We start from the raw sequence: 24,536 nt of genomic DNA on the forward strand, positions 1-24,536 counted from the left end.
TGCCAAGGAAGAAGCATCTCCCTTAGCAAATTAAACATTCCAAAGTCAAATACACAGTGAATCCCCAGAATAGCATTTTAAATGTTACATTTTAAAAGTATCCTGAAATTCCAATTATGTCCCTCCCTCAAGCAGTGTATGTGGTACCACATCTGCTAGGGAAGCTGAGAAACCCCACTAGGTAAAGATAGGGTCCTTTAACCCTTAATTGCCCAGCAGACAGGGATTGGGCTTTAAGCTTCAGGAGAGCAGAGAGTTGCAGAGATCCAGAAGCACAGTCCCTTTTTAGTTAAGAAATGTCATGCAGAACTTGAACAGGCAGTAAGATACAAGGATGGCATTTGTCTCGTTTATCATGTCACACTGATCTTCTGCTCCCTTCCAGGCTCCTCAGTCTGACTCTCGTTTCTCCCTGTCACAGCTGCATGCTGTTTTACAACAATGGCTGTGGAACAAGCAGGCTGTAAATGAAATGCTGTCGCTTCCCCACACTGTACGTGTGGTGTAGTAATAAACAAAGCTGTAAGTCACTGGATTTTATTAGAAACATTGAGATTTTTTTTTTTCTTGAGATTTTCAGTTGGAAGCAAAGTTTCCAGTATTAGTAATTCTCTGTCAAGAATATCAGCATCACAGACCAGACTCTATTTTCATTTCTACCAACCTAGAGCTTCTGCTATTATGAGTGAAGTTACTCCACAATTGCCACTGATATTGCTGTGATCCGAATTTGGCCATGATAGGTTTAGCTGCCAGAGGGGAGAAGGGAAGGAAGGAGTAATTCACAGCTCCTCAGTAATTCCCTTCCCAATTTAGGAGTGCATTATGTGCCTAAATTGAGAGCTTCACTTCGTGTACGATCAGTGAGAGGAAGCATCTCTGGAGTGAAACTCAGAGCATCCAAATTAGGAACTTAAATGTTCCTTAATTTAGATATTTTATATCACCTTTGGGAGAGGTTCATCTTCTTCATCTAACCACAGAGAGACACTAGACTCCTGACACGCACAACCTACATTCAGCCTAAAGTGGGTTATGTGGCTGTTCCAGCCCCACCCATGCATGTTTGTCAGGTCTTCCCCAAGTTCAGTAGGGCTGTGACATCTCTGTCTTTGCTTCTGATCATTTCTGTTTCACCAGTGACACTGAGGCACATTATAACTGATTGGGTCAGGCTTGACTCACGCATAATTTCACTGAGGCACTCTTGCATTCAGGTCTTAATTTAGTCCTCTGTAGTCACCAGTTCGTCATCAGTCATCCCTGAACGTGCAGTGGTGCAGGAGCAGTGTGATGTCCTTCAAGGCAGCTGTTCTGGACTGCTCATGACACAGGAGACCTTGATTCAGATGGGTAAAAGTGATAGATGGCAGTTAAATGAAAAATTTCAGATGAAGGCTTCCTCCTACATCCCTGTGCATTGGCTTTAGGCTTGAAAGACTGTTCAACTGAGTGCATCCCTTTTTCAGTGCAGAGAAAGCACCTGAAAAGGAGAGCTGCCTTCTCAGAATATTTTAATTGATCCTTCTGTCTGTAAGGCAAGTGCTGTTGTGTTTTAACCCGTTCCCTGATGTGACTTTGGCCATTCCACCTGGCATTCTCTTAGCATGGAGCAGGGATTATCCCCAGAAGGTAAAAAGAGTGAAGAGCCATAGTCTGAGAAGGAAAGAGGTGTGGAGGGGAAGAGCTTAGGTGCAGAGAACAAGCTAGGTTCAAGTTACAGAACAGTATTTGGCCTTTTTGTTTTATCATGTGTAAATAGCTTGCAAGAATCACAACTTTTCCATAGAAGACTGGATGGGTCCATAAGGAGGAACCTCTTGGCAGGCACTCACAGGGGGGTGACAGCACAGCTCTCATTGTAGTTTGAGAGAAGAAATAATAGAAGACCCAGCAAGCCAACCAGTTTGCTCAATGTGAAGGGAACCTCTTCACCCCGTCAGAAAGCTAGCAGGGCATGGCAGGGCTCTCGCTGCCTCCAGCATCCCCTATCTCTTGGTTTTTGGGGTGAGATGGCTCCTGCCTGAGGCTGCCTCTGAAGCGAGTCAGGGAATCCACTGGCCATGTGGGTGTAAAGTGTCAGCCTTGGGGATGGCCAGATGTACCTGGAGGGACATCTAGCAAGGAGTGGCCTTGTGGTAAGGTTTTCAGGGAAAGGTAGAGAATCCTGGAGGGCCTGTTCTCCATTTGGTGGCATCAAATTCTGAAGCTGTAAGTTACGGAGTGAGTAGGGATTTTGTTTCTTCCTGAGGAAACTAAAATTCAAACTTGTGGATCCGAACTTTCTTCCTTTGCAGTGTGTAATGCTTGGTAACTATAAAAGTTTTGCTTTGTGGTATTCGAAGCCAGAGGGAGACAGTGGAAAAGTTGGTATTACAGGAAGAGCAACTTAATTTAAGTTGAATTTCCTATTCAAATAAAAGTAAAATCACCTTCCAGAAGAGCAGTGCTAAAGAGGAGCCTCTTCCAGGGAAGACACTTATCATTAGGTCTAATCCTTCTTCTGGTCAGTATCTTGGGACTTCCGTACTGCCACAGAATCTTTGTGAGCTCAGAGCAACACTTCTCCTCCTCAGACAATGCTATAAAACTGTCAGCACAGGAAAAGAAAAAAGGTTGTGAGTCTTAGAATCATAGAATTACTCAGGTTGGAAAAGACCTTAAAGATCATTGAGTCCACAACCTAACCATACTACCCCAACTCTAACAACTCTCTGCTAAATCATGTCCCTGAGCACTGCATCCAAACACTATTGCATCTTTCAAAAATGCTGAAGATCAGAATATGGGTATGCTATGCAGAAACATTAATAATGTTAATTTCTTTCCTGCTGTTGACAAATACTTTGAAAATGGAGTAGCGGTAGCTGAAGTAAACAATAGCAAACATCTGTTGTTATGGTGTATTTAAAATGTGATGGGGCACAGTATAATTTTTTTTGTAAATAACTGAAGGAAAAGCTATAGCTTACAATTGGACTTTAGAGATAGGATTCACACTGCTTCATTTTAATCACCAAAAGTGTAAACAGACATTCTGAGTTAGTCTGCGCACTTTTTATAGCCAATCAAAAGAGAAATCTGCAGAAGATAATTTGTCCTAACTGAAACGGGTGCCCAAGCCTTGGGGGTGCTGCAGATGTACTCTTTTCTTTCCCACTGTTGAGGAAGCCCAGGCAGTTACCAGATTCACGTTCTGAGATGGTTGGAATAAGGAGGGATCTCGCATTGTTTCATGTCTAAGGGCGGTGGAGAGGAAAACATATTTGCCTGCTCTGCTGGTGGGGTGAGGCTGAGCGTCCAGGTCTGCAGGGTACCAGAGTTGCAGCAACCCAACCTGCAGCCTTCAGGGATGTTCTGGCTGCTGGTGGCTTGGCTTGCTCAGCGTCTGGGAGTTATGTCACTCTGAATTTATGTGAGCAGGGAGAAGCTGCAGTCTGAAAAACCAGCTGTGGCCTCTGGGCCCATGGCACGAGGGTGGCTCTTCTAACAGCTTCAGCCATGCCAGATGATGAACGAATAATTTAGCAAGCTGTAAAAATAGAAGCATCTGCATGCTAAAGCACCATTCATTCAGGACAAGAATGGCATGCTTTTGAAAATCAAAGCATTTTGAGCAGCACCAATTTTTCCTTTTTCCAACAGGCTTATTGTGTTACTGTGCCTGTAATAAATTTGCAGTGTGTTTTGATGTTACAGTGCTCACTATGGAAAAATGACTATCAGGCTTATGCCCAACAACGGTTGAAATTTCAGACAGAGGGATGATTCAACTGGCTCAGTCTCCTCTTTTTTTTTTTTTTTTTTGTTTTTTCTGACTATTAATACACTTTTGTCACTAATGCTGAGTAAAACCTCCTCCTCATTCACCACTGAATTTCAGCTGTATTTCTTCCCAGGCAGAAATTGAAGTTCTCTTCTGAGTGTGTGTGCATAGTCTTCCAGGGGTTGGCGTGTGTGACAGCCTGCTCACACCCACGTGTCCTTCTGTCTCTGGCAAGCAGAAGACAGCGATGGAACTGTGGTCCTGCTGACTTCTCCCAGCCTGGTTTTTGATTCAGGGCTGGCATGAGGCAGGCCGTCCTGTCCTCCCCTTTTGACTCTCAGTCTCCCACCACAGGACTTCAGCTGGCTCCTACACAGCCAGTGTGATACACTACAGGCTGTAGCCCCCACATTCTGAAAAGGGTTACTTTTTTTGATTTGATATCCTTCCCACTGTTAGCCCAGCTGAATCCATCAGCGGTTCTGTTTAACCAGGGCTGTTTCTGCATATGCAGCCTTCTGTTAGGTCTGTACATTCTTATATGTCTGCCTGTGGTTATGCAGACAGCCATTTGTCAGTATTGTATCAGAAATTCTAAAACAGAGTTTAATAATCATCATCATTAGAAATGTTTAGGTTTTTTTTTTTGCTCCTCAACTGTATTTTGTTGCAGAATGAAACTAATTAGTTTCATTCTGGCTCTTTCAGAGCCATTCAGGTGGTTGTGATTCCGCTGATGTTTCCGTGATACGCAAAAATGTGACAGCAATGGTATGTCTGCTCTTGCATATGCAGATTGAGCAATTGCATGTTCAAAGTTTGCTTAGAAATTGTATTGCCTTCTGTATTTTCTTCCCCCTACTTTTTTCCTAACTGCTGAATTCCCTTCAGCATGTAAAAAGCCTTCAGGCATCTGAGATATCAGCAATATATTCATTTTATTCCCAGTGCTGTGTTAATAGTGCCATGAGACTTTTCAGTGAGGCAGCTGAGCTTGGCTTTTTTCCAGCGGATGCCTTTGAGCACATGGGCTTAATTTTCTTCCTCGTAGTAAACTGTTCCAATCTGTATTTCCTTTTAAAGGCACGTGGGATAGTTCTATTTTCTATTAGAAAAAAAGGAAATGACAGTAGTAAATCTGTTTCAAGTAGTATAGAATATAGAGCAACCTTAAGCAGAGTAGTCAGGACTATTAATGAAAATTACCCCTGAGTTGTTTTTAAAGCACAGTTGTTTTTTTACATATTAAGTTCAAGGCACGAATTACAGTTCAGCTCTTCTTCCTCTCTGTCTTAAAGCTGGTGTACATTTGACATTCATTTCTCTCAAGGTGCTCATTGTTATACGGGGCTTTTAAGCACTCTGTGCGGTCCCAATGACTTTAAGGTCTGTAGGTGATGCTTACACATAACATCACATTCAACTCTTCCCATACATCACTCCGATGATTGCAGTACTGTTGAAGCCAAGTATTCAGTTGATACAGCAGTGATGATTACTCCTTTGCTTTGTGACCTGCTTCTCCACTCCTGCACTGGCAGGAGGATGGGCTGTGTCTTCCTTTCTTTAACTTTTGGGCGCCTAAAAAGCCTTACTAGATTTTTTCATTGATTTTTATTATTTATTTTTAAGTGTTATCTCCTGAGCTAACACTGCTGTGGTGTACGTAAAGAATTTCTTTGGACAGTATTGTTACAGTTGGATTTCATTTAATAAATCATCTGATTCTTAGTGATAAAATCTGACATAAAACTATTTCATGATCTTAATCATTAGGATTTGAATTAGAATTATGAACTAACAGGAGTTAAGATGAGGAAGAGAATATTAGGCTGACTTGCTCTCTCATATATAACTTCCATGTTTTACCATACAGATTAGGTAATAGATTTAGCAATATAATAGCCCAGACCTGATTTTAAACCACAATAGTTCTGTCTATTAATGGGAGTTATAACTAGCTAACTAACTTTCACTGGCATGAGATCACAATTAGGCTCTCTCTCTCAATTTCTCTCAGTCTGTTATTTGGCCAGAAGTTACATAGCAGAAGCACATCACTCTTGGTGCCACAAACTAAATGAATTCTCTCTGGAGAAGTTTTTGTTTTGCTGAATCAAATTTGTTGCTCAGTATGTATGAGAAAAGGCAGTGCAGGTGTGCATCTAGGACGGAATTTGGGTCCATCACCAGCCACAACTGTGTATTTAATATTCCAGAAGTAAATCCAGTGATTGCTGTTTCTCTAATAAACTGTGGTGACCTGATACGAAGCCTGAAATTACAGTGATCAGTTTTCAAAGCCTAAGACTAGAATTACTGCCTATATGGAACATCTTGCGGAAGGGCTTGCAAGAGTGTAGTGTTTCATTAAGTTGGATAGGAAATAGTAATAAAAGCAATAAATAATAACAAAACCTGTTTTTTTCAGAGTCACTTTTCTGTGAAAAAAGGAGCTGCAGCCTTGGGTATTGGTACAGATAGTGTGATTCTGATTAGATGCGATGAAAGGTAAGTAAAGATGCCAAATGCTATTCCTTCTGTTGGTACATAGAAGAGCATCACCAAGTGCTTAACATGGAGAGAGCACGTAGGATATAGTCAACAGTATAACTCATAGAGCTATCATCTTCAGTCAGCCTTGCAGTGATTTATCCCACCTGAAGGACTGTAGTTGTAGTTTCTTAATGAATCACTTTTTGGAGCTGAAAAAAAAATGTTGAAGTTCTCTTCCTCAAGGATTTTTCATATTTCTTTTTCATCTCTTCCTGAAGTGAAACAAAAAGATGAACTAACAATCTTTACATATATTTGTACATTCTGGTGAGAAACCAAAAAGGGGCTTTCTTAAGGAAGATGCACTTGCATTTTGGTACACTGAAATTAGCTGAAATGAGCACTTTAAAGGACTGAAATATTGAGGAGGATTTGCTAATGTACTTGTATTGCTTTGTGACTGGATGGCATTTCCCATCGTGAGAACGTGCCCCTTGCAGTGAGATGTGCAGTCAGTTCTGTGAAGGGTATTGCCAGAACCATAGGCAGCATGGGTCAACAAGGGGATGACCCATGGGAAGGAGTAGCACAGCAGGCTGCGTGCAATTCTGCAGGCACCACGAAACTGGTGGTAGATGAAGTCTGAACTCACCCAACTAAAAGGTTACCAAAACCCATTTTGTGAAAGCAAAGAAACGTTAACAAAAATGAGCTTGATGAGGATTCGCAATTTGCTAGAAAAGCACATATTCTGTGGGACAAATGTAAAATAAAAAATCCTCATCCATTCTACTGAGAAGCTTTTCAGTAAAATATTCTCTTGCAGTGAGTCCAAATACCATTGTTAAAGGGTATTGAAGTGTTTATGACTCTAGCTTAAATGGAAAGTTTTCCTGCAATGGAAATTTTTTGCTACTTCTATAAAAGTAGAACACCAAACTAAGCAACTTACAGTGCCAATCACAATGCCTGCAGGTTGATTTGTGGGCTTAGTATCTCTTTATTGACAAAAAACTGAACACACCTTGACGAGGAATTAATGGCAACATCCAACATGCATCAGAATAAACATGATTGTTTCTACTCGCTAAAGACAGACTTGCATCGATGATGTCACGGTTTCCTTTTCTTCTTGTGCAAATTCCACTTGATTTTTTTTTCTGTGAAGACTACAGTACTTATCCAGCCCATCCTGAAATACACAGTGAGATTACTGCAATTCTCAGCAAACCCCAGTAGATCCTGCAGGCACAGAACAAGCTGTTGGTGATTGACGTGGGCTGGTGAATATGTAGACTTGTAGGAGTGTGAAGGAGTACCATAAGATCTTTTCAACTTCTTCAGCCTAACCAAGCATGCTTCTTGGCGTGCTTGGCGCCTTTCCTCCCCACCCTGATCCATTTCCACCAAGTCTGTCTGGTTTTGCTGTATCATGGCAATTTGTGGTGAATTTCAACCAGGAAAGCGTGCACAAAATGTCCAGCCTGGGACATGAACAACTGTACATTTTCATTGCCTTGTCTACTACCTCGCTGTTGGTAGCAGTAGCACATTAACTGCAGGTTTGCAGTCAAAACATTCCACTTTGATATGATAACTGTGAAGACTATACACAGATGTGTTTACTATGAGAATGCTTTGGCACCAGCAGTCTCTGTCCACAGTGCTCTTCTGCTACTGAATTTCTTCTGCCATCCTCCTTCTGCCTCTGGTTTTGCCTAGGAAATCTCATGTAACCACCCAGCCATGTTATTTGATGAGCTTTGTGTAAAGATGTATTTTTAGGTACCTTACTAATGAAGAATTTAATTATTTTGTAATGTATTTTAAGGCTTTCAGGTCATCTTGGCTCAGGTGGCAACACAAAGAAGTGCTGTGCAATGTTGTTGGCTGTTCGCTGAGTACAGAGCAAGGTGTTGTGCTGGATTGTACTCAAAGCCAATCTACTGCGTGCTGCTTAGTAAAGTTTGACATTGCTTGGACATTGCACTCACCTGGCCGTGAGTTTGTGCACGTAATCAGTGTGACCAGGAGCTGGCTGATCGCCTCTCTGGGTACAAATAAAGGAACCTGCCCATCTTTGTGCATGAATCTGTGCACATCTTCAATAAAAGAGAAACTATTAAAGACCAACGTCTAAACTCAATTTAGAGGAGGAATTCAGAGCCTTCCTTTGGCATACTTTTTCTTCTTTACTCCTCTAACAGTCCCAGAAATGGTTTGTCAAAATAAGACAACTTCTGCTTTTTCTGAATATGTACAGGTAATTAGGGGAAACCCAGAATGAGTAGAATACTTTATATGTTTTGAATGTCTGTGACAAAATCAGGACTAATTTTTAGACTAGAACTTTCCTACTTTCAATTACTCTTTCATTGTTTTGAATGAGTAAAATGAAGGAAAGATTTTGCAAAAAAAATATGAGCAATCCAAACCCATTTCTTCTGAACCAGTCACTGACTTGTGAGGTGTGTAAGGATTGAAACTTGTCATGCTTAACGGGATCTTATTACTAAAAACTGATATTTTGTTTTATTTGCATCCATATCAGGAAATATGAAAAAAAAAAGTTGCTTTGTGTTTTTTTTCAAAAGTAAATCTAAAAACCATGGTTTTGTTTTCCTCAAAGTGCTATTTTGAGCTTTAGTAGAAGTTGCTCTTATTTTTCAATAACAAGAAGAAATACAAATTATCCCTGTACTGAAAGGAAAGGTATGTCTGTCTATACTAAGAACTAGGAAGTCCTTCGAAGTGTGTGAGTGTGTATATATATATATATATATATATATATGTGTGTGTGTGTATATATATATATATGTGTGTGTGTGTGTGTGTATGTATATATAAATGTAAATGGACAGCACTTAGACTCATTGATTAATTTATTCCTCTAATGTGGGGAGCTGTCACCCCACATTTGTGTTACCATTATGCATGGTAACTCTTAGCTAGTCTTGCTTGTGGCTAAAGCAAAGAAATGCAACCTCAGTGTTCAGTATCAGCTCTGTTTTACCTTGCATCTAGTTCATTTACGGGATTTTTAAATTGGCCTTCAAGCCTTTTACCACTGAGTCTGAGTCTCAGGCAAATGGTTCATTTTAAATGTGTTCCAAATACAGCATGCAGCCAATGCAGAGTGCTTGGCAGTGCATCTGAATCTGGACTGGTTGCTTTGTCTCACATCTTGCTTCAAGCAAATATGAACATGTAATGCACCAGTAACTGAGCAGTCACCCTGAAATGAGCCCATCCCTGGGACCAGAACATGGAGAGTGCTGCTTACACTGGAGCTGTCGCAGTGCTGGGGCCATGCAGCTCAGCCAGCATTTGCAGCCAGCATTTTTTGTACCTGCTGAGAGGGGTTTGGCACCCAGGGAGCATCTTGGGAGCCTGGGCTGAGCTCCTTACTTGGGACCAGGAGCGAGCAGTTCCCAGGACTGCAACCTCCAACAGGACTGGGGGGGGCTCAGTGGAGCTGCCTCAGTGTTTAATGGGAGGTGATGTGAGTGTCTCTGTTGCCATCACCGTGTTGATGCAGATCAGTTGAAAAGGTAAGCAGACTGAAAATGTAGGCTAATGGACAGAGTCTATCTGCCTCATAAGCTGTGGGCAAAAACGTTGCTTTGTTCCTTTTTGGGCTTACCATTAAGTGAAGAAGTAACAGCAAAAGATGATGTCAATACCAGATTTGTAATATAACTCTCTTTTTCCCAGAGGGAAAATGATTCCATCAGACCTTGAAAGAAGAATTCTTGAGGCCAAACAAAAGGTGAGTTATTATTAAGCTTACTTGCATTTCTGCTTCCCCCAACAAAACAAAAACAAAAGTGAAAGAACACCATACCGATACGGCTAGTTGGTTTGGAAATAAAGCTCCACCCAGATCTCCTGACACTGCATTTCCTTTTGCAAAATGGAGTTCATACACTTCTGATTGTTTGAGCCCCAGTTCGACAGATAAATATAGGCACTCTGTAGCTTTACTGCTCTGAGTATTAACAGAAAATGAATTGAAAACAAAACACTAGTGCAAGTTCCTGCATGCTCAAGGCTTCGCAGTGCAAAATCCAGGTGACTGTGTGCTCCTTGGTGGTGTACAGCATTTAGCAACAGGAGTCCAAGAAATGGTCCTTGGACACTGAGGTGCCTTGCAGATAAGGTTTGCTTTACATGACATTACATAGAGCAGACTCTGTTGTTTTGGGTAGGTGAAAGGGAGAAGAACTGTTCCTTTGAGCCCTTGCCTGTCTCCTGCATCTTAAATAAATGGAGGCTGGTTTGGAAGTTTGCTGCCACCTTAAGGTAGAAACTGTCATATCACTAGTATCTAAGTTAACAAAAAACCCTGTGATATAGCAACTGTGTCCTCTAGGAGCCACTTCTGGGTTCATTGTGCAGGCAACCATCAGAGCAATGCCAGCTCTCAGGAGGAGTTAGGACTGCTGCTGTGTGACTTTGCCAAATGCCTCTGTGCTTTCTTGTAGGGATTTGTTCCTTTTCTAGTGAGTGCCACAGCTGGAACAACAGTGTACGGGGCATTTGACCCACTCATAGCTATTGCAGACATCTGCAAGAAATACAAAATCTGGATGCATGTGGATGTAAGTATCACCTTGGGGGGGTGGGTGAGGGGGGCAGATTCCAAGGTACGTTAAGTGTGAATGTTTTATTTTTTTACAAAACCATCGTATTTGGTTTCTGTAATTAAGTTTGTTATCCAAGTGCTGACTTCCCAGTCCTCTGACAGGCTCGGGTCAAGAGGGCATAACAGGAGCTGTGACTGTGCAGTACTCATAGTAAATGGCATAGTTAAGATGGATGACCTATGTAGAGAGCTTTGGGCCTTCAGCTTTATCTTTAAATATCACTAGTCCAAGAAATCCATAAGAACCATAATGTGCATTGGCTCCGTTTCTGCAGCAGCTGCAAAATAAATACATAAGAAGAAGTCTACATTTTTTTCTGGAGTAAGCACCCCAAATTGCCCAGCAGATTAATCCAGATGCTAAAGAGATTTATCAGATTGGCTGCTTTGCTCGGCTTTATCTGGGTTCTTGCCAGTAAATCTTTCTGAAGGATCATCTTTCAGCCCTGGAATGGATCTTATGTCATTTTTGCAAAATCTTTTTTTCCAAGAAAGCTTGGTAGTTGAATTTACATAGGGCTGACTGTCATGCTTTTGGTTACTTTGTCAGCCCAAATCATTCCAATTTAAGAATTCATGTTTGCCTTCAACTACTGCTCAGCCACACAAAATATCTACCTGTCCTAGATCTCTGTAAGCAAAAGCAAATGCAGGTCTGCTCACAGATGTCATTCTGGAGAAATGCAGAGGTGTGCTCTCATTAAGATAATGTATCTTGCCTTGTAGGGAGCGTGGGGTGGCGGGCTGCTGATGTCAAGGAAGCACAAATGGAAGCTAAATGGTGTTGAAAGGTATGATTTATTAGCGCTAATTAAACACATTTATTAAATGCATTTTAGCACACTTGTGATTACCATAGCAGTATCTGAAAACACAAATAAAAATCAGGCCCTGTTATCTCTGGGATGCAGAAGGAAGGAATTATGCAGACTGCTCTTCCAGTTGAAGCGGCACTGCTCTGTTACAGTGTTGTAGCACTGTGCTTTGTAGTGCAAGCAGCAGACATTTCTTGTTTGTATTTTTATTCCTTTCAGCATGCATTCTTGGGTCCAGAGTGGTTTCTGCAGCATCCTCTGATTCTCTGTCCAAAATTAGCAGTTGTATTTCTCTGTCATGAATGTTGGAGGGTTTGCCTGCTGAGGTCTTAGTATAAAAGGTGGATGGGTGCACCTGCAGCTGGGACAGTGTTAGGGCAGTCACCAACTGCTGCTCCATCACTTCTAGAAGGAATGCCACCTCCCAACCATGCTAATGACATCTGGATATACGCATTTGCAGTCCTGAGCTCATCAACATTACATGTACACACAGCTGATAGCAATGTAGCTTGGCATCTGAAAAGACTGCACTTAAACTCACAGAAACTTGCCCAGAAACTTTTAGTTGTGCTGTGTATCACCTTGCCATGTTAAGAATGTTAATATTTAGCTGACTTCAGGGGAAGACGAACAAAAACCATTCAGGACTTTAGGGAGCCACAAAGTGACATGAGGCTTGAGGAGTATTTTGAGGAAGTACTCGTATGCTTGCCCTGTTTTACATTTTTCTCGGCTTCTATTTAGGCCACTTACTAGAGACAGTATGCTGGGTACTTGGAGTCCTGCTCACATTTGTATATTTTCCAAAGCTGATTAAATTATACCCCCTCCTGCCTTTTTTTATCTCTAAATCAAATTGTTGATTAACATTATAGATGATTTCTTCAACCTATTCCTCTTATCATGTATCTATCTCACATGCAAAATTTGGAAAGCAGACAGCGGTTCTATGAATTTGGTATACTTTAGTTAAGGCTGCCTCCAGTACTCCAGATCTATATATTGTCCTTTAAAAGGACATACATCCAAATATCCAGTGCATTAGAAAAATCTGAATGGTTATCTGAAGGATAGAGTTTGGGAGAAAGGTGTTTTCCACACACAAATTGCTGTCAAAATTCTTTGGGAATTAGAAGTTCAGATTGAACTCACATCGAAGAATTTTCCAAACAGGATGCTTTAGGTCCAGAATTTCTCCAGTGCTTGGTAAGTGCCATCTCTGTGTGCCAAGTGGGGAACTAATGAAGCTTGTCGTTTCCAGTCCTGTTCCCCTGCACTTCAGTTTATCCAGATTTCAAATGTGGGTGCTTGTAGAGAAGACTTAACAGGTCCAATTTCTGTGGACAATTCCATTTCATGGTGCGTTATAGATCTGAATAGAACTGGAGCTGTTACTTGTGTTTCATGAGAGAGGAAGGAACAAGAAGGAACAAAATGTCCCTGTTCATTGCAGGGGAGTTGGACTAGATGACCTTTGAAGGTCCATTTCAACTCAGACAATTTTTTGATTGCAAAAAGGGACCATTGAATGAAGGACTCTTGATCCAAGTATTCCCATCCTTCTGGTAACAGGCAGTCCAGAAAAAAAAACACATGTCGAACACAGAGGTGCTGCAAAGCCATCCTTACCATCGCCTCTAGGCTCTGTATGGCACATTTTGAAGAGCACCTGGAGGAGGCACGTGTCTGGAGCAGATAAGTCTGACCATCAGGACGTGCAGCCTGGTGCCCCCCTCCCAGGGCCTGGACAGTGGTGAGAGCTACGTGAGAAAATCATGCCTGCAGCTGGATAAATGCTCTGCTCAGTCTGGGCATCCTTCCCAAAGCTGCGGCTGGCCAGTGAGAGCACCCTGGTCTGGTTTTAATGATGGCTGTGGCCCAAATTCTGCCAGCCTTGAATCTCTCATGTCATCCATTTGGAATCTCCAAAGGAAGACTTTTCTACTTTTTTTTCTCTCTATGATCCATAGTAAAAAAATCACAAAGGTGCTTGATGTGCAGTTATTTTGGGGAGTGTGAGATGCTTTAGAAAAACATCTGTGGATCCACACAGCTTTCCTTTGCTGTTTCTTGCAGTCAGCAGTTTCTTCAAGCATATACTGATGGCTCAAGCCCAGAAAAACTGTTGAAAAACAAATGAAAATTATTTTGGATAATTATTATATTTTTCTGGATGCAGTTGGGATAAATCTGGGGAAATAAATGACCCTAGGGTAAATTGAATGTTTTACGCAGATAATTTACATCTGGCTGTTGTCAGTAAATAATCCTTCTAAGAAAATCTATACCGCTATTGTTATTTAGAGATGTCTTGAAGGATGTTTGCCTGATTCAGCATAGACACAGATAAAAATGAAAAAGTACCATATCAAAGGAAATTCATGGACCTGAGTGCATGTTCAGAATCATTAGCTCTGATGTTGTAATCAGATGGCTGACTCTGATTAAAAGCTGCCAAGTATTCATGAAGCCAAGCCAAGTGGCCAGATGTTGCCTCTGGAAGACTATTACGTACAGTTTTTGCATCAAGCACTTATGAAGTCCTATTTAAACAGCAGAGAAGAAGGCACAGAAGTGTTGCACAATGTCCCTTTGCATCTTGGAGTTGCTTGCTTTGAAGGAGAGCAATTTGGTAGGAAATGATAAGGATAAGCATAAACCTATAACACAGTCTCCAAATCTATGAAGGAAAATACTGCCACATTCTCACATGCTTACTTCTGTTCACACAAACATTACCTACAAGTGCATCCTGAATCCTTTAAGTGCTTACATGGCCAGTTGACTCATTTATAGCAGTTTACACCATCAAAACTCAAATCACTGCGCTACACAAAATCATTATCATTATTATGTGCTCTGTGCATCCTTGTCAGCTTGCCAAGTAGGATGCAAATGTATACATCTATCAGCCAGTCATCATATGTAATAATAGTAATTAGCAAATAGACAGTCAAGCATAACACAAAATTAAAACAATAAACGTTGTTACTGGACAGTCCACCTTTCAGCACTTGTCACAGACCCAAATGTCTCTTCTCTGGTCTGTACTGTGACAGCATCCTGTTTCTTCACAAGACCTGGGCTGACTGCTTTTTTTGCAGAGCATATGTCCTGAGAGGAGTCAAGCTTGGGCTCCTCTGTAGAAGGCTGAATTATTTCTGTGTTTATTGCTGTGGTAATTTTGTACTCAGTTCTCCAGTGTGAATTATCCAACTGAAATGAAAGGAGCTGTGAAAATTACCAACACAATGATAAAAGTTACTTCTGGCCAGGTTTTCCAAGCTAGTCAGAGACTTAGAGGTACCCAGAAATATGTAAAGAAATTTTCAAAAATACCAAAAATACCTGTGTGAATCAGTTACTAGAATCTTACTGATACTGAAATCGGTGGGAGGGAATCTGCTACTTTGCCAGCTCCCTGTCTGCATATTTGCTCTGAAGACCTTTTGCCTTTAGAAAGTTCATCAGTCAAGTGAGTGTTCTTGAGAAGTTTACCCTGTGTTCACAGAGGATAGATGACTCTCCGGAAGGATTAATACTAATTAAGTGTAGTGGATAGAGCAGTTGTCCTGTGATAAGTTGCCAAAATGGCCATCCAAAAACAATCCAGAGCTGGGTCTCTGAGGAAGGCATTGCTTTCTTACTCTCAGCCGAGATTACTTTCAGCTTTGCTTCCTCAAACAAAAGAAGAAGGTAAGCTTTGTTCCTTGTTCATTATCATTCTGACCATTGCTAAATGTCTCCATGGTTTCACTGCTGTGTCTGACCTTCACGTGGTTTTCTGTCACAGGGCCAACTCGGTGACCTGGAACCCTCACAAGATGATGGGAGTCCCACTGCAGTGTTCAGCCCTGCTAGTGAGGGAAGAGGTACGTCCCAAAATCCTTGCTGCTCTGGCCCTGTCTGACATTTTGCTTCTGACAGTCCTGGATGTTTTCTTCATACACGTGTCATAGCTAATAATTGCTAATGGGATGAGAATTATAAAAGAAACTGAGAAACAGCTCGCTACTCAAAGGCTGAGGGCTATGAGTGTAAAAGGGAATTAAAGCAGCCTTCTACCAGAAAAGATAGATCTAATTAATGGCAATATCTTTACAGTGTTGTGGCTTTGCATTCAGAATGCCTGTAGTAAAGTTGTAGGTGCATAGCTGTGTAACCCTGCTGGTTTCTGTGTGGTGTAAAACATAGCTGTAGGCAAAATCCCATCCTCTTAGGGTGAACGCTGTGGTATGAATGCAGTATGATATTTCATCCATAACTGGGACTTCATTACACTTCCTAGACTTTTATGATAGATATTTCAATCCAGCTCTAATCCATATATCCACTCTGAGGCACATGGAAAATAAAAAGGGAGGACTAAGTTCACTTGCAAGAAGTAGTACTAGAACTTGAATTACCCTTCAAGCCTATAATTTTCATGTAACCATCAGTTAGTGGGACAGCTGCTATACAACCACTACTTAGTAGATCAGCTATCAAAAAGCTGGTTGCTGTTTTGCTAACAGCTGTACGACAGATTGTACAACAAAGTGGTTGTGCTTAAGAAGAGAGAAGCTGGCTTTCATTTGCCCTCTGGGTCAGTCCTCTGAGACAAATCCCACCTGGTTGAAGTCAGTACCATCCTTGACCTCTGGTGAGAACAGATGGCTCAGATTAGAGAAAGCCAATTTCTCCCCATCTCCCCCTGCATTTTACTGTCTCAGTTTTGAGTTACATGTAAAGCTTACACTTAACGATAAACAGCAAAGTTTTGAGTCTTAGTGGGCTGGAAATTGCACTTCTAGCAACAGCCACAAGGTTTATCTTAAACTTGGTTGAGGACTGCACAAGAACCAGAACATGACTTTCTGCATTCCACTTAAGAAGCTAAAAAGAAATCTTATGCTTTTGTGGGCCAGGTTCTACACCTTGTTGGCTGCTGGCCCTCCCATAGAGCTGGCTCTCTAAACAGTGTCTACCAGCCCAGAAACAACTCTAGCTGGCTCTTTAAAGTCCATATGCTCTTTTTCAAGGATTTCCTTGCCATTTAAGCATCCAATCTGAGGACTGCAGATTTTTGGGATAAGAACAACGCCTCTAAAAGAGGAAAAAAACAATGACAAGCAGAATTTTAGAGACCAAGCAATGATTAGAAAAGTGGTGTGAAAATCTTTACATTAGACATGAAATTGGCTTGATCTGAGTCAGCTAGGCATTTCCTTCAAATGCCTTGCAAGGAAAGGATGTAGAGGAACCACGACAAGGAGCAAAGAGTGAGATCCAAAAATGAGCTTGTGCATAATGATGCTAAGAATTATAGAGTCCAGAGTTCATTTAAAAAAACCCTTGGCTTTCTCTGGGAGTGGCTTACACATTGCCAGGCCATGTCCTGGGCACAGAATGAGACGAGAAAGAGTTAGGCCACTGAGCAATCAAGTTTGGTATCCCTTTTCTCTTTCAGTCTTTCTCTTGCCCTTGGACACATATTATGCTGAATTTGGGTGCTTGTATTTTCTGCTGTGCAGCCCCGTACCCAGCACAACCCTCTAAACTGTAGAGTGCCAGAATGACATTTATGTGTCTCGGTTTCTATAAGGGTCTGATGCAGAGCTGCAACCAGATGCATGCGTCCTACCTCTTTCAACAAGACAAGCACTACGACCTGTCTTATGACACTGGGGACAAGGCTTTGCAATGTGGGCGGCACGTTGATGTCTTCAAGCTTTGGCTGATGTGGAGGGCAAAGGTAGGACTTCCTGCAGTATTCTTGTTTGCAGTAAAATAATGCACACCAGATACTAGTTTCTCTTCTGCAATCATCATGCTAGAAAATACCTGACCTGAATTTTCCATATATAACATGAAAGAAAGAATATTATTGTTTTCTCTTTTTTATACTTTACACAATTCAGCTTCAAAGAAGAGCACGTGATTTTGAAACTTGAACTCCGTGGCTTTGCATAGCATTTGCTTTGTGTAACTGTAGGAGTCTAACAGCATACATCATACATCTAAGAATGTTGTTATGTCCATTTCTGGAAGTAAAAAGATGTTTTATTTTAAAGACGTTCAGAAATTAAGCATGGCAAATTGATACTGGAATATGTAGTTTCGTTCCATAAATGAGATACGTAGTCACCTTTTGGAGGCGTTGGGGAAAATTCATCAAAATCTGTTCTCTATGTAATCACCAGATCTAATGATTAATTCGTCTGTACTTGTACAGTGTTGCTAAATAAGCTCTTTCCTGTATTTACTCAATCTTATTATGTGAAGTTGCCCTAGGTTTTTTCGGAGGAGACAACATCACTGTTTTCATTTCCAGAAAGCCTTAAAAGATCCTCGTGTGCTTCATTAAAACTCTCCAAACAATTCAGAGACAGACATGCAGTATGGCTGGATGTGTGGGGTTCTGGAGAGGAGGATGCAGACTGCTGTGGCTGCAGTAACTGCTGCACTAACTGGCTATAGGCAGTTGTAGCCAAATCTCTCCTTAGCTCTAGGCCTTTCTCTTGGGGCTGTGCTAGCTCTGCTCGGTTTTCAAAATCTGTGTACATAGAGGGATAATGACACGGGCTTTTAAGTCAGTTCTGCACTGCCAGATTAGATTTAGGAAGGAGACCTCTCCAATACTCAGAGACATTTTTTCTTTTAAACCCCATATTTTCAATATGCCTTGTACTTTTTCTCCTCTCACACCTCACTTGTAATACTAATGTTGCAAAATAGGATGTGTATTTCCTAAGTGGTTTATCTATTCCAGCTGTTGGTTCCCCTTCCTCCTTTTTCAAGCTGGATCCTTCATTTGTGGCATCTCAGCTGGTGACTACGGGAACAATCATGATGTCACAGGCAGATGATTAGGACTTCTGCCTGAGAAGAAAAAGCAGGATTTGTGGGGGTCTTACAGACATGGCTTCTGACTTGATGAGTTGTCAATTAGAATAAAAGCAGTGAAAACACCAGGGAAGCGGGGCAGTATTTGAACAAAATGTGCATTTCCACAGACATCAGACTTGTCCCAGAAAGCACATTTTTGTGTTTAATTAAAAAATATATGTAGTATTGGAAAAAGGCTATCTCATCACCTTTTGAAGATTAAAGTCCCCTCTTCTGCAAGTGGCCTGAAACACCCCATGTATGGAACTCAGTATCTTCCTGTGGAGACGCAGTTTTGTGCCAGCCCAGGCAACTCTGCAAAATCCACCACTGAGAGCACCCTCATCATTGATGTAACCAGTGTTTTGCTGAGAACTGAGCTAGTATCAAGGACTTACTTGCAGAGCTAGCAATAGGGGAGCCAGTAGCAAGACCTGCATGAGCTGCACACAGGAGAGCATCCTTCACTTGACAGAACTGCATCCTTAATCTGTCCCACACTGACATCAGAGAGGTGACCCGTGGTGAGCACTCTAGTGAGTGCTGCATGGGCCTTTTGCTGTGTCTGGTCACAGAATAGTCACTCTTTTTTTCCCCCTTTCTCTAAAGGGAACCACAGGATTTGAAGCACAAATTGATAAGTGCTTGGAACTTGCAGAATACCTATACAACAAAATAAAGAACAGAGAAGGGTATCAAATGGTGTTTGATGGAAAGGTACGTACTATAACTGCTTCTTTCCCAGTTGGTCACCTGAACTTAATGTAGATACCAGGATGCTACCGATAGGTCAAACCTACAGCACATGATAGCACTCAGTGCCCTTGTATCAAAACCTGTTGTTGTGCTGATAACCTTCTTCCTTAGAGAACCCAGGGACGAGGCATAACTTATCAGTTTGTACAATGTCACCCCACTGAACCTAAACAGTGACATCTCAGGGTAAAGCAGAACACGCACAGTCAGAACCAGCTTTCAGACAGTAAAAAGCAGTTGTCGTTTTGTAATTCCAGGGTCTGTTAGGAATGCTGGTTGCAGCACAACGCAGGGCTGCTGCTGCTTGGGCTCATGTGGCAGCAATGACACCGTGTTCCTTCAAACATGTTGCTATGCAGTTTATTTCCCACACCTTGTACATCATCACTGAATTTGGTCCATTGAGTCTCATGATTGGTAGAGATACTGACAGCAGTCAGAATTGCTGTAGCTCACATGTTCAGCATAGAGGAACACAGCAAGGAAAGCAACTGCTAGGAGACTGCAAAAATACACAAAATGTCAGCTGATTCTGCCTTTTCACTTAGTACTCCCACGTTAACTTAAACTAGCTAAGATGCTGTTATGCATGCATATGACTACGAAGCTAGTGGAATCAAACAGAGCAGTAATACATTTTATTGTATATACAAAAATGTTAGACTATTTCATCTACCACCTGTGACTGGTGTTTACAGGACTGGATTCTGCATTATGCTGTCATGTAATAACAGTAAATGACACAGTCCTCACCTCTAAATTATCTCTGATAGTCTCTTGCCTTATCCATGTGTTCCCTTCAGCCGCCTGGGGGGACAGCACCTATAAAATCTAGATGCTTCTCAGGAGGGGGTAAATATATTTGCACAGCTGGGTGATGTATTTCTGCAACTGACATCCTAGCAATAAATTGCCTAAAATTATCCTTTCTGCATTAATAACAATGATGACTCTCAGTGGACCACGGTAATGAAAACCATTCATTGCTGTCACAATATGATGCATGAGAGGGGGAGAAGGCGTGAGTTTAATTGCAATTGAGATATTGTGAGCATTTCTTACAGTGTAAACCACTGTTATTCTGTACTTAGCCTCAGCACACAAACGTCTGCTTCTGGTATATACCTCCCAGCTTGCGCAGCATGGAAGACAACGAAGAAAGGATGAGCCGCCTCATGAAGGTAAGCAGCATCCCCAGAGTGTCATGCACTGAGCAGCAAAGACCTTACAGGCAGGCAGGCCCAGAAATGATCTTCAGGGCATAGGATCTGGTCAGCTGGCTGTATTCTGGCAGATGACACTTCCGTGGTCATCTTGCTGCAGATTAGTCTGGCACTTCACTTTGGCCTCCAAGTTCAGTATTCTTGAGCTGGCCTCTTCTCTGGAGTTCTTACTGAAACCCTGTGTATATTCAATGAGGTTAATGTAAACAACAGTGGGAGTGAGCCCCACAGATGCAGCAGTATGTATGCACTTTGCCATACAAAAAGAAGATGGAAAACAAATGCAACTTGTTTTGAGCACCGCAAAAACCAGTTACCGTGTGCTAATTGCCTGTGAGCAAAACTGAGAAAGCAGGGAGGAAATTCCCCAGTGATTTAAAGAGCAGGACAAAGAAACTGGATAAACCCAGTATATTTCAAACGATCCATTTATTCCTTAGCCATTTAATTCCTTAATGGAGGTTAACTGCTTTATCAATATTGGACTGATGTTCACCTTAACAGCTTCTTACATCTCTTCATCCTTACAAAAAAAACAAAAAAAAAAACAAAAAAAAACCAACTCTGCTTTTTAGTTATAATAATAGTAATAGTAATCATCATCATCATCCCCTGCTTCTTGTTGAACACCACTGCAGGTGGCACCAGTGATAAAAGCAAGGATGATGGAATATGGGACGACCATGGTGAGCTATCAGCCTCTGGGAGACAAAGTGAACTTCTTCCGGATGGTCATCTCAAACCCAGCAGCAACTCATCAGGACATTGATTTCCTGATTGATGAAATAGAGCGCCTGGGACAAGATTTATAATAACCAGGTGTGAAAGGCTGTTCCTGGGCGTCTGAGCAGACAATTAAGTTGTCACAAACTGTGCAAATGTATTTGTAGTTTGTTCCAAAGTAAATCTATTTCTATATTGTGGCGTTGGAGTAGAGTACAGTTTAAAATCAAAAAAAAACATGGCTCCTTTAAAGTCCTTTCCTGAGTTTTAGAATACCTCGATAATAATTAGCTTCACAAAAAGCTGCATTGAAACAAATGAGGAAGAACAGAAGATGTTTAAAATTTTATCCCAAATTTTAACATGGGGACTACTTTAAATTAAAAGCAGTCAGACCGAATGATGCCAAATTTGCCCAAAATGGTGACAAAATCAAATTAAGGGAATAGGGAGAGGGTAGTCAGAAACAGAGTATACAAGTCATTTGTTTAAAAGTGGAAGCCTTTTTCATAGTATTAGAACAGAATTTCTAATTTACCTATAGCAGTATTTCAAATGTATTTAAATAGGTATAGTTTTACAAAAGGAAATATATATATATATACATATATATAAAAACCCTATTTTGTAAAATATATATTTTTGTTTTATATGGGTTATAAAACTGCAAGGACAGAAGCTGAAAATTAACTAGAATTCTTTTTCTTTTGATGAGGTGCCTCAAGTATTTATTACTGCTTATTTTAAATCATAAGCCCACATACATTCTGAAGAGGTACCCGTACCTCATTTCTCCATGTCACATGGATTGTAGGTCTCCAGGGTTGATTACTGAAAAACCTCAAGAGTACTGCAGCTCTTAAACCACTTAATAAGATCAATTACAGTACAACAATAGGATGCTATTATTCCTAATTATGTTTCCCACTTGGCCCAACTAACCAGACGCACAATTAATCTAACCAAGACTGAAATAAGGTTGTATTTGGATGGTTTCTTTGTCCTGTGGTAAAAAAAGCCTATCCAAAAAGTCACATGTCTGAATAAGTGCTTACATCATAACCATTTCTGCTCTGAGCAGTACAAAACTGTACAAAATATGAATTGCCTGGAATGCTTTTAAAGAAAGTTTCGTTAAGAGGGGAAAGGCTTCTTACGGATGTACAGGTCTGCAGGACAAGGCCTAAACTAAGCATGACCATAGTCCAGATGGCAGTGTTGGAGGTTGTTGGAGGTTGTTTGAGGTTGAGTAACAAACTGCGTTGTCAGAGGTTCTCCCAGTACTGGACTATGTCCTTTGCTACAACTTTTTAAATGGCAGTAAATGAATGAGCTTAGGCCGCATCTGCCTGGAACAGCCCATGCAGAGCCTCAGCAGCCTTAGAAGCCACGGGCGTGACTCTTGCAGAACTCATTGCTGCCCCATTCCTCACCATTAGCAATGACTCTGAGAAGGCAGCTGATGTTTATCCCCTTTTCCCCTTCAACAGCTGGAAGTGTCAGTAGGAATTACGGGGCTCAGGTCTGTCTATTTATAACCCTACAAAAGTTTTGGTTTTAACTTTGCCTACATGGCCAACTTGTGTTTGTAAAGCAATATTGTTTTGCTGGCTCTAACATACTTGAAGAGAAAATAAAAAGTGCAGTGTGCGATGTGGTTTTAATTTAATCTAAAATAAATTATTAATTCAACATAATATCATGAGGACATGAAGTAAGAGGAAATAGTGTCTGTAATTGTGTTGCCTTTATTATATTGATAGTACTGTTTTGTCACCTCAGATTGAGGCTGTGCACTTTAGATTTAAACTGTACAATGTTGCAAATCAACATGCGTTGCTGTATAAGCTTGTACAATATATTATTGATATGTCATTATTTGTGTGGTTGTAGTTTTGACTCTTGATGTTGTAAGAACTGCATTTACGCCAGTCCCTCTGCTATACCTTTGCTTGGTAAGAACCTCTCCTCGTGGGCTTGTAGGCATCCCTCACTTGGGTGTGCCGCCATCGCTGCCTATGGTGCATTCTGTGGCAATTTGTTCTGTAGAGAAGGGGCCAAATGTGGCAGGAAGGACTTCAATGTAACCTTCTCTAAATGTGTCACATCCACCAGTCTAACCACTGACATACTGAGTAGAGCAGCAAATTACAGTCTTTCTTGCTGTGAAAAAGGCAAGCAAAGAGCATAGACATAAAAAAGTATGGGGACAATGGTGAAGGTGATCAGTAGCCTGGTTACATCTTGCATGTGCAATTCTGTTTTAAAGTACTAAGTGCATACGATGTATTTATTAGCTGTGTGTGCCAATCCAAGATTCACATTCGGTGTTCCAGGAGAACCAGCATTTTTTTCCACATTACAATGTTTATTGCAGCCAGGAAAGAGTGGCACAGCAACCTGTTCTTGTGTTTGACCAAAGTATCTTATCTGTATTGTTGATCTAAATCCAAATAAAAGTGTACAATGTGACTGTGGGTCTTCTCATTAGCAGCACCGATGGGCACTGTGCAAAAACCAGATTTATCACGTGTGCCATTTCGGAGCAAGGCCCCAATAAAGAGAATGTTTAATTGTACCCCTTTCTGTGTCCCTGGATTCTTTTTTCGCAGCAAATGCATTCTGTTAATTACTGTAACATAAAAACATAAAAACAGTTTCATCACCAGACCCTTTTTGAGGCTATTCTCAGAATCAGCATAAGAGTGTAAATCTGCCATCTGCTACTCCTCTACCTTATCTTTATAAGATGGATTTAGTTGCCTTATTCTCCCCAGACAAGCTCAATAATTTTTTATGCTTTGTTTTGTCTTTTCATTCTACGAGCACTTATCCCCAAATTAACCATCAGCCTGCAGCACAGCAGTGAAAGCAGTCAGGGCGCTTTCCAGGGCAACATGAGCTATACAATGGCAACATTTTAAGAGGGCCATGAAATAAAGACAAAACAACTGATGGAAAAGTTAAGATTTGAGTCCCCATGTCTCCCCTGGCCCAAGGCCTCATTCTTCCAAAATCTGCCACCTGTCTGCCCTATTTTCCTTCCCCCATCTGGAGAGCTGCACAGACTACAATAGATACAGAGAAAGAAAAGAAAATGATGCTTTTAAAATACAGCATTAGGATGTTTATGTTCAACATGAGATTTTGTTTGCTATTTCTGTAAGTCTGCAGCAGAGTTTGAGATGAGTGCCTGTGCACAGTACCTGGCTCGGCTAGAAGCTCTGTAAGGAGATACAGAG

General features: G+C 41.2%; 1 protein-coding gene across 1 annotated transcript in view; it reads left to right on the top strand.

Moving 5' to 3' along the window:
• The window catches only part of GAD2 (glutamate decarboxylase 2), a 31,672-nt gene extending 10,289 nt beyond the window's left edge, over positions 1–21,383 (top strand). Inside the window, exons 8-16 of the mRNA XM_042888650.1 lie at positions 6,198–6,277; positions 9,977–10,031; positions 10,747–10,863; positions 11,634–11,698; positions 15,519–15,597; positions 17,310–17,459; positions 19,202–19,309; positions 20,440–20,529; positions 21,210–21,383. Coding sequence (XP_042744584.1) covers positions 6,198–6,277; positions 9,977–10,031; positions 10,747–10,863; positions 11,634–11,698; positions 15,519–15,597; positions 17,310–17,459; positions 19,202–19,309; positions 20,440–20,529; positions 21,210–21,383 — 918 coding nt within the window. The remainder of the gene's footprint in view (positions 1–6,197; positions 6,278–9,976; positions 10,032–10,746; positions 10,864–11,633; positions 11,699–15,518; positions 15,598–17,309; positions 17,460–19,201; positions 19,310–20,439; positions 20,530–21,209) is intronic.
• Positions 21,384–24,536: the final 3,153 nt, after the last annotated feature.

Source organism: Lagopus leucura, unplaced genomic scaffold (genome assembly GCF_019238085.1).
Source record: "Lagopus leucura isolate 7727_CA_CO unplaced genomic scaffold, USGS_WTPT01 Super-Scaffold_100157, whole genome shotgun sequence".
Lineage (NCBI taxonomy): Eukaryota > Metazoa > Chordata > Aves > Galliformes > Phasianidae > Lagopus > Lagopus leucura.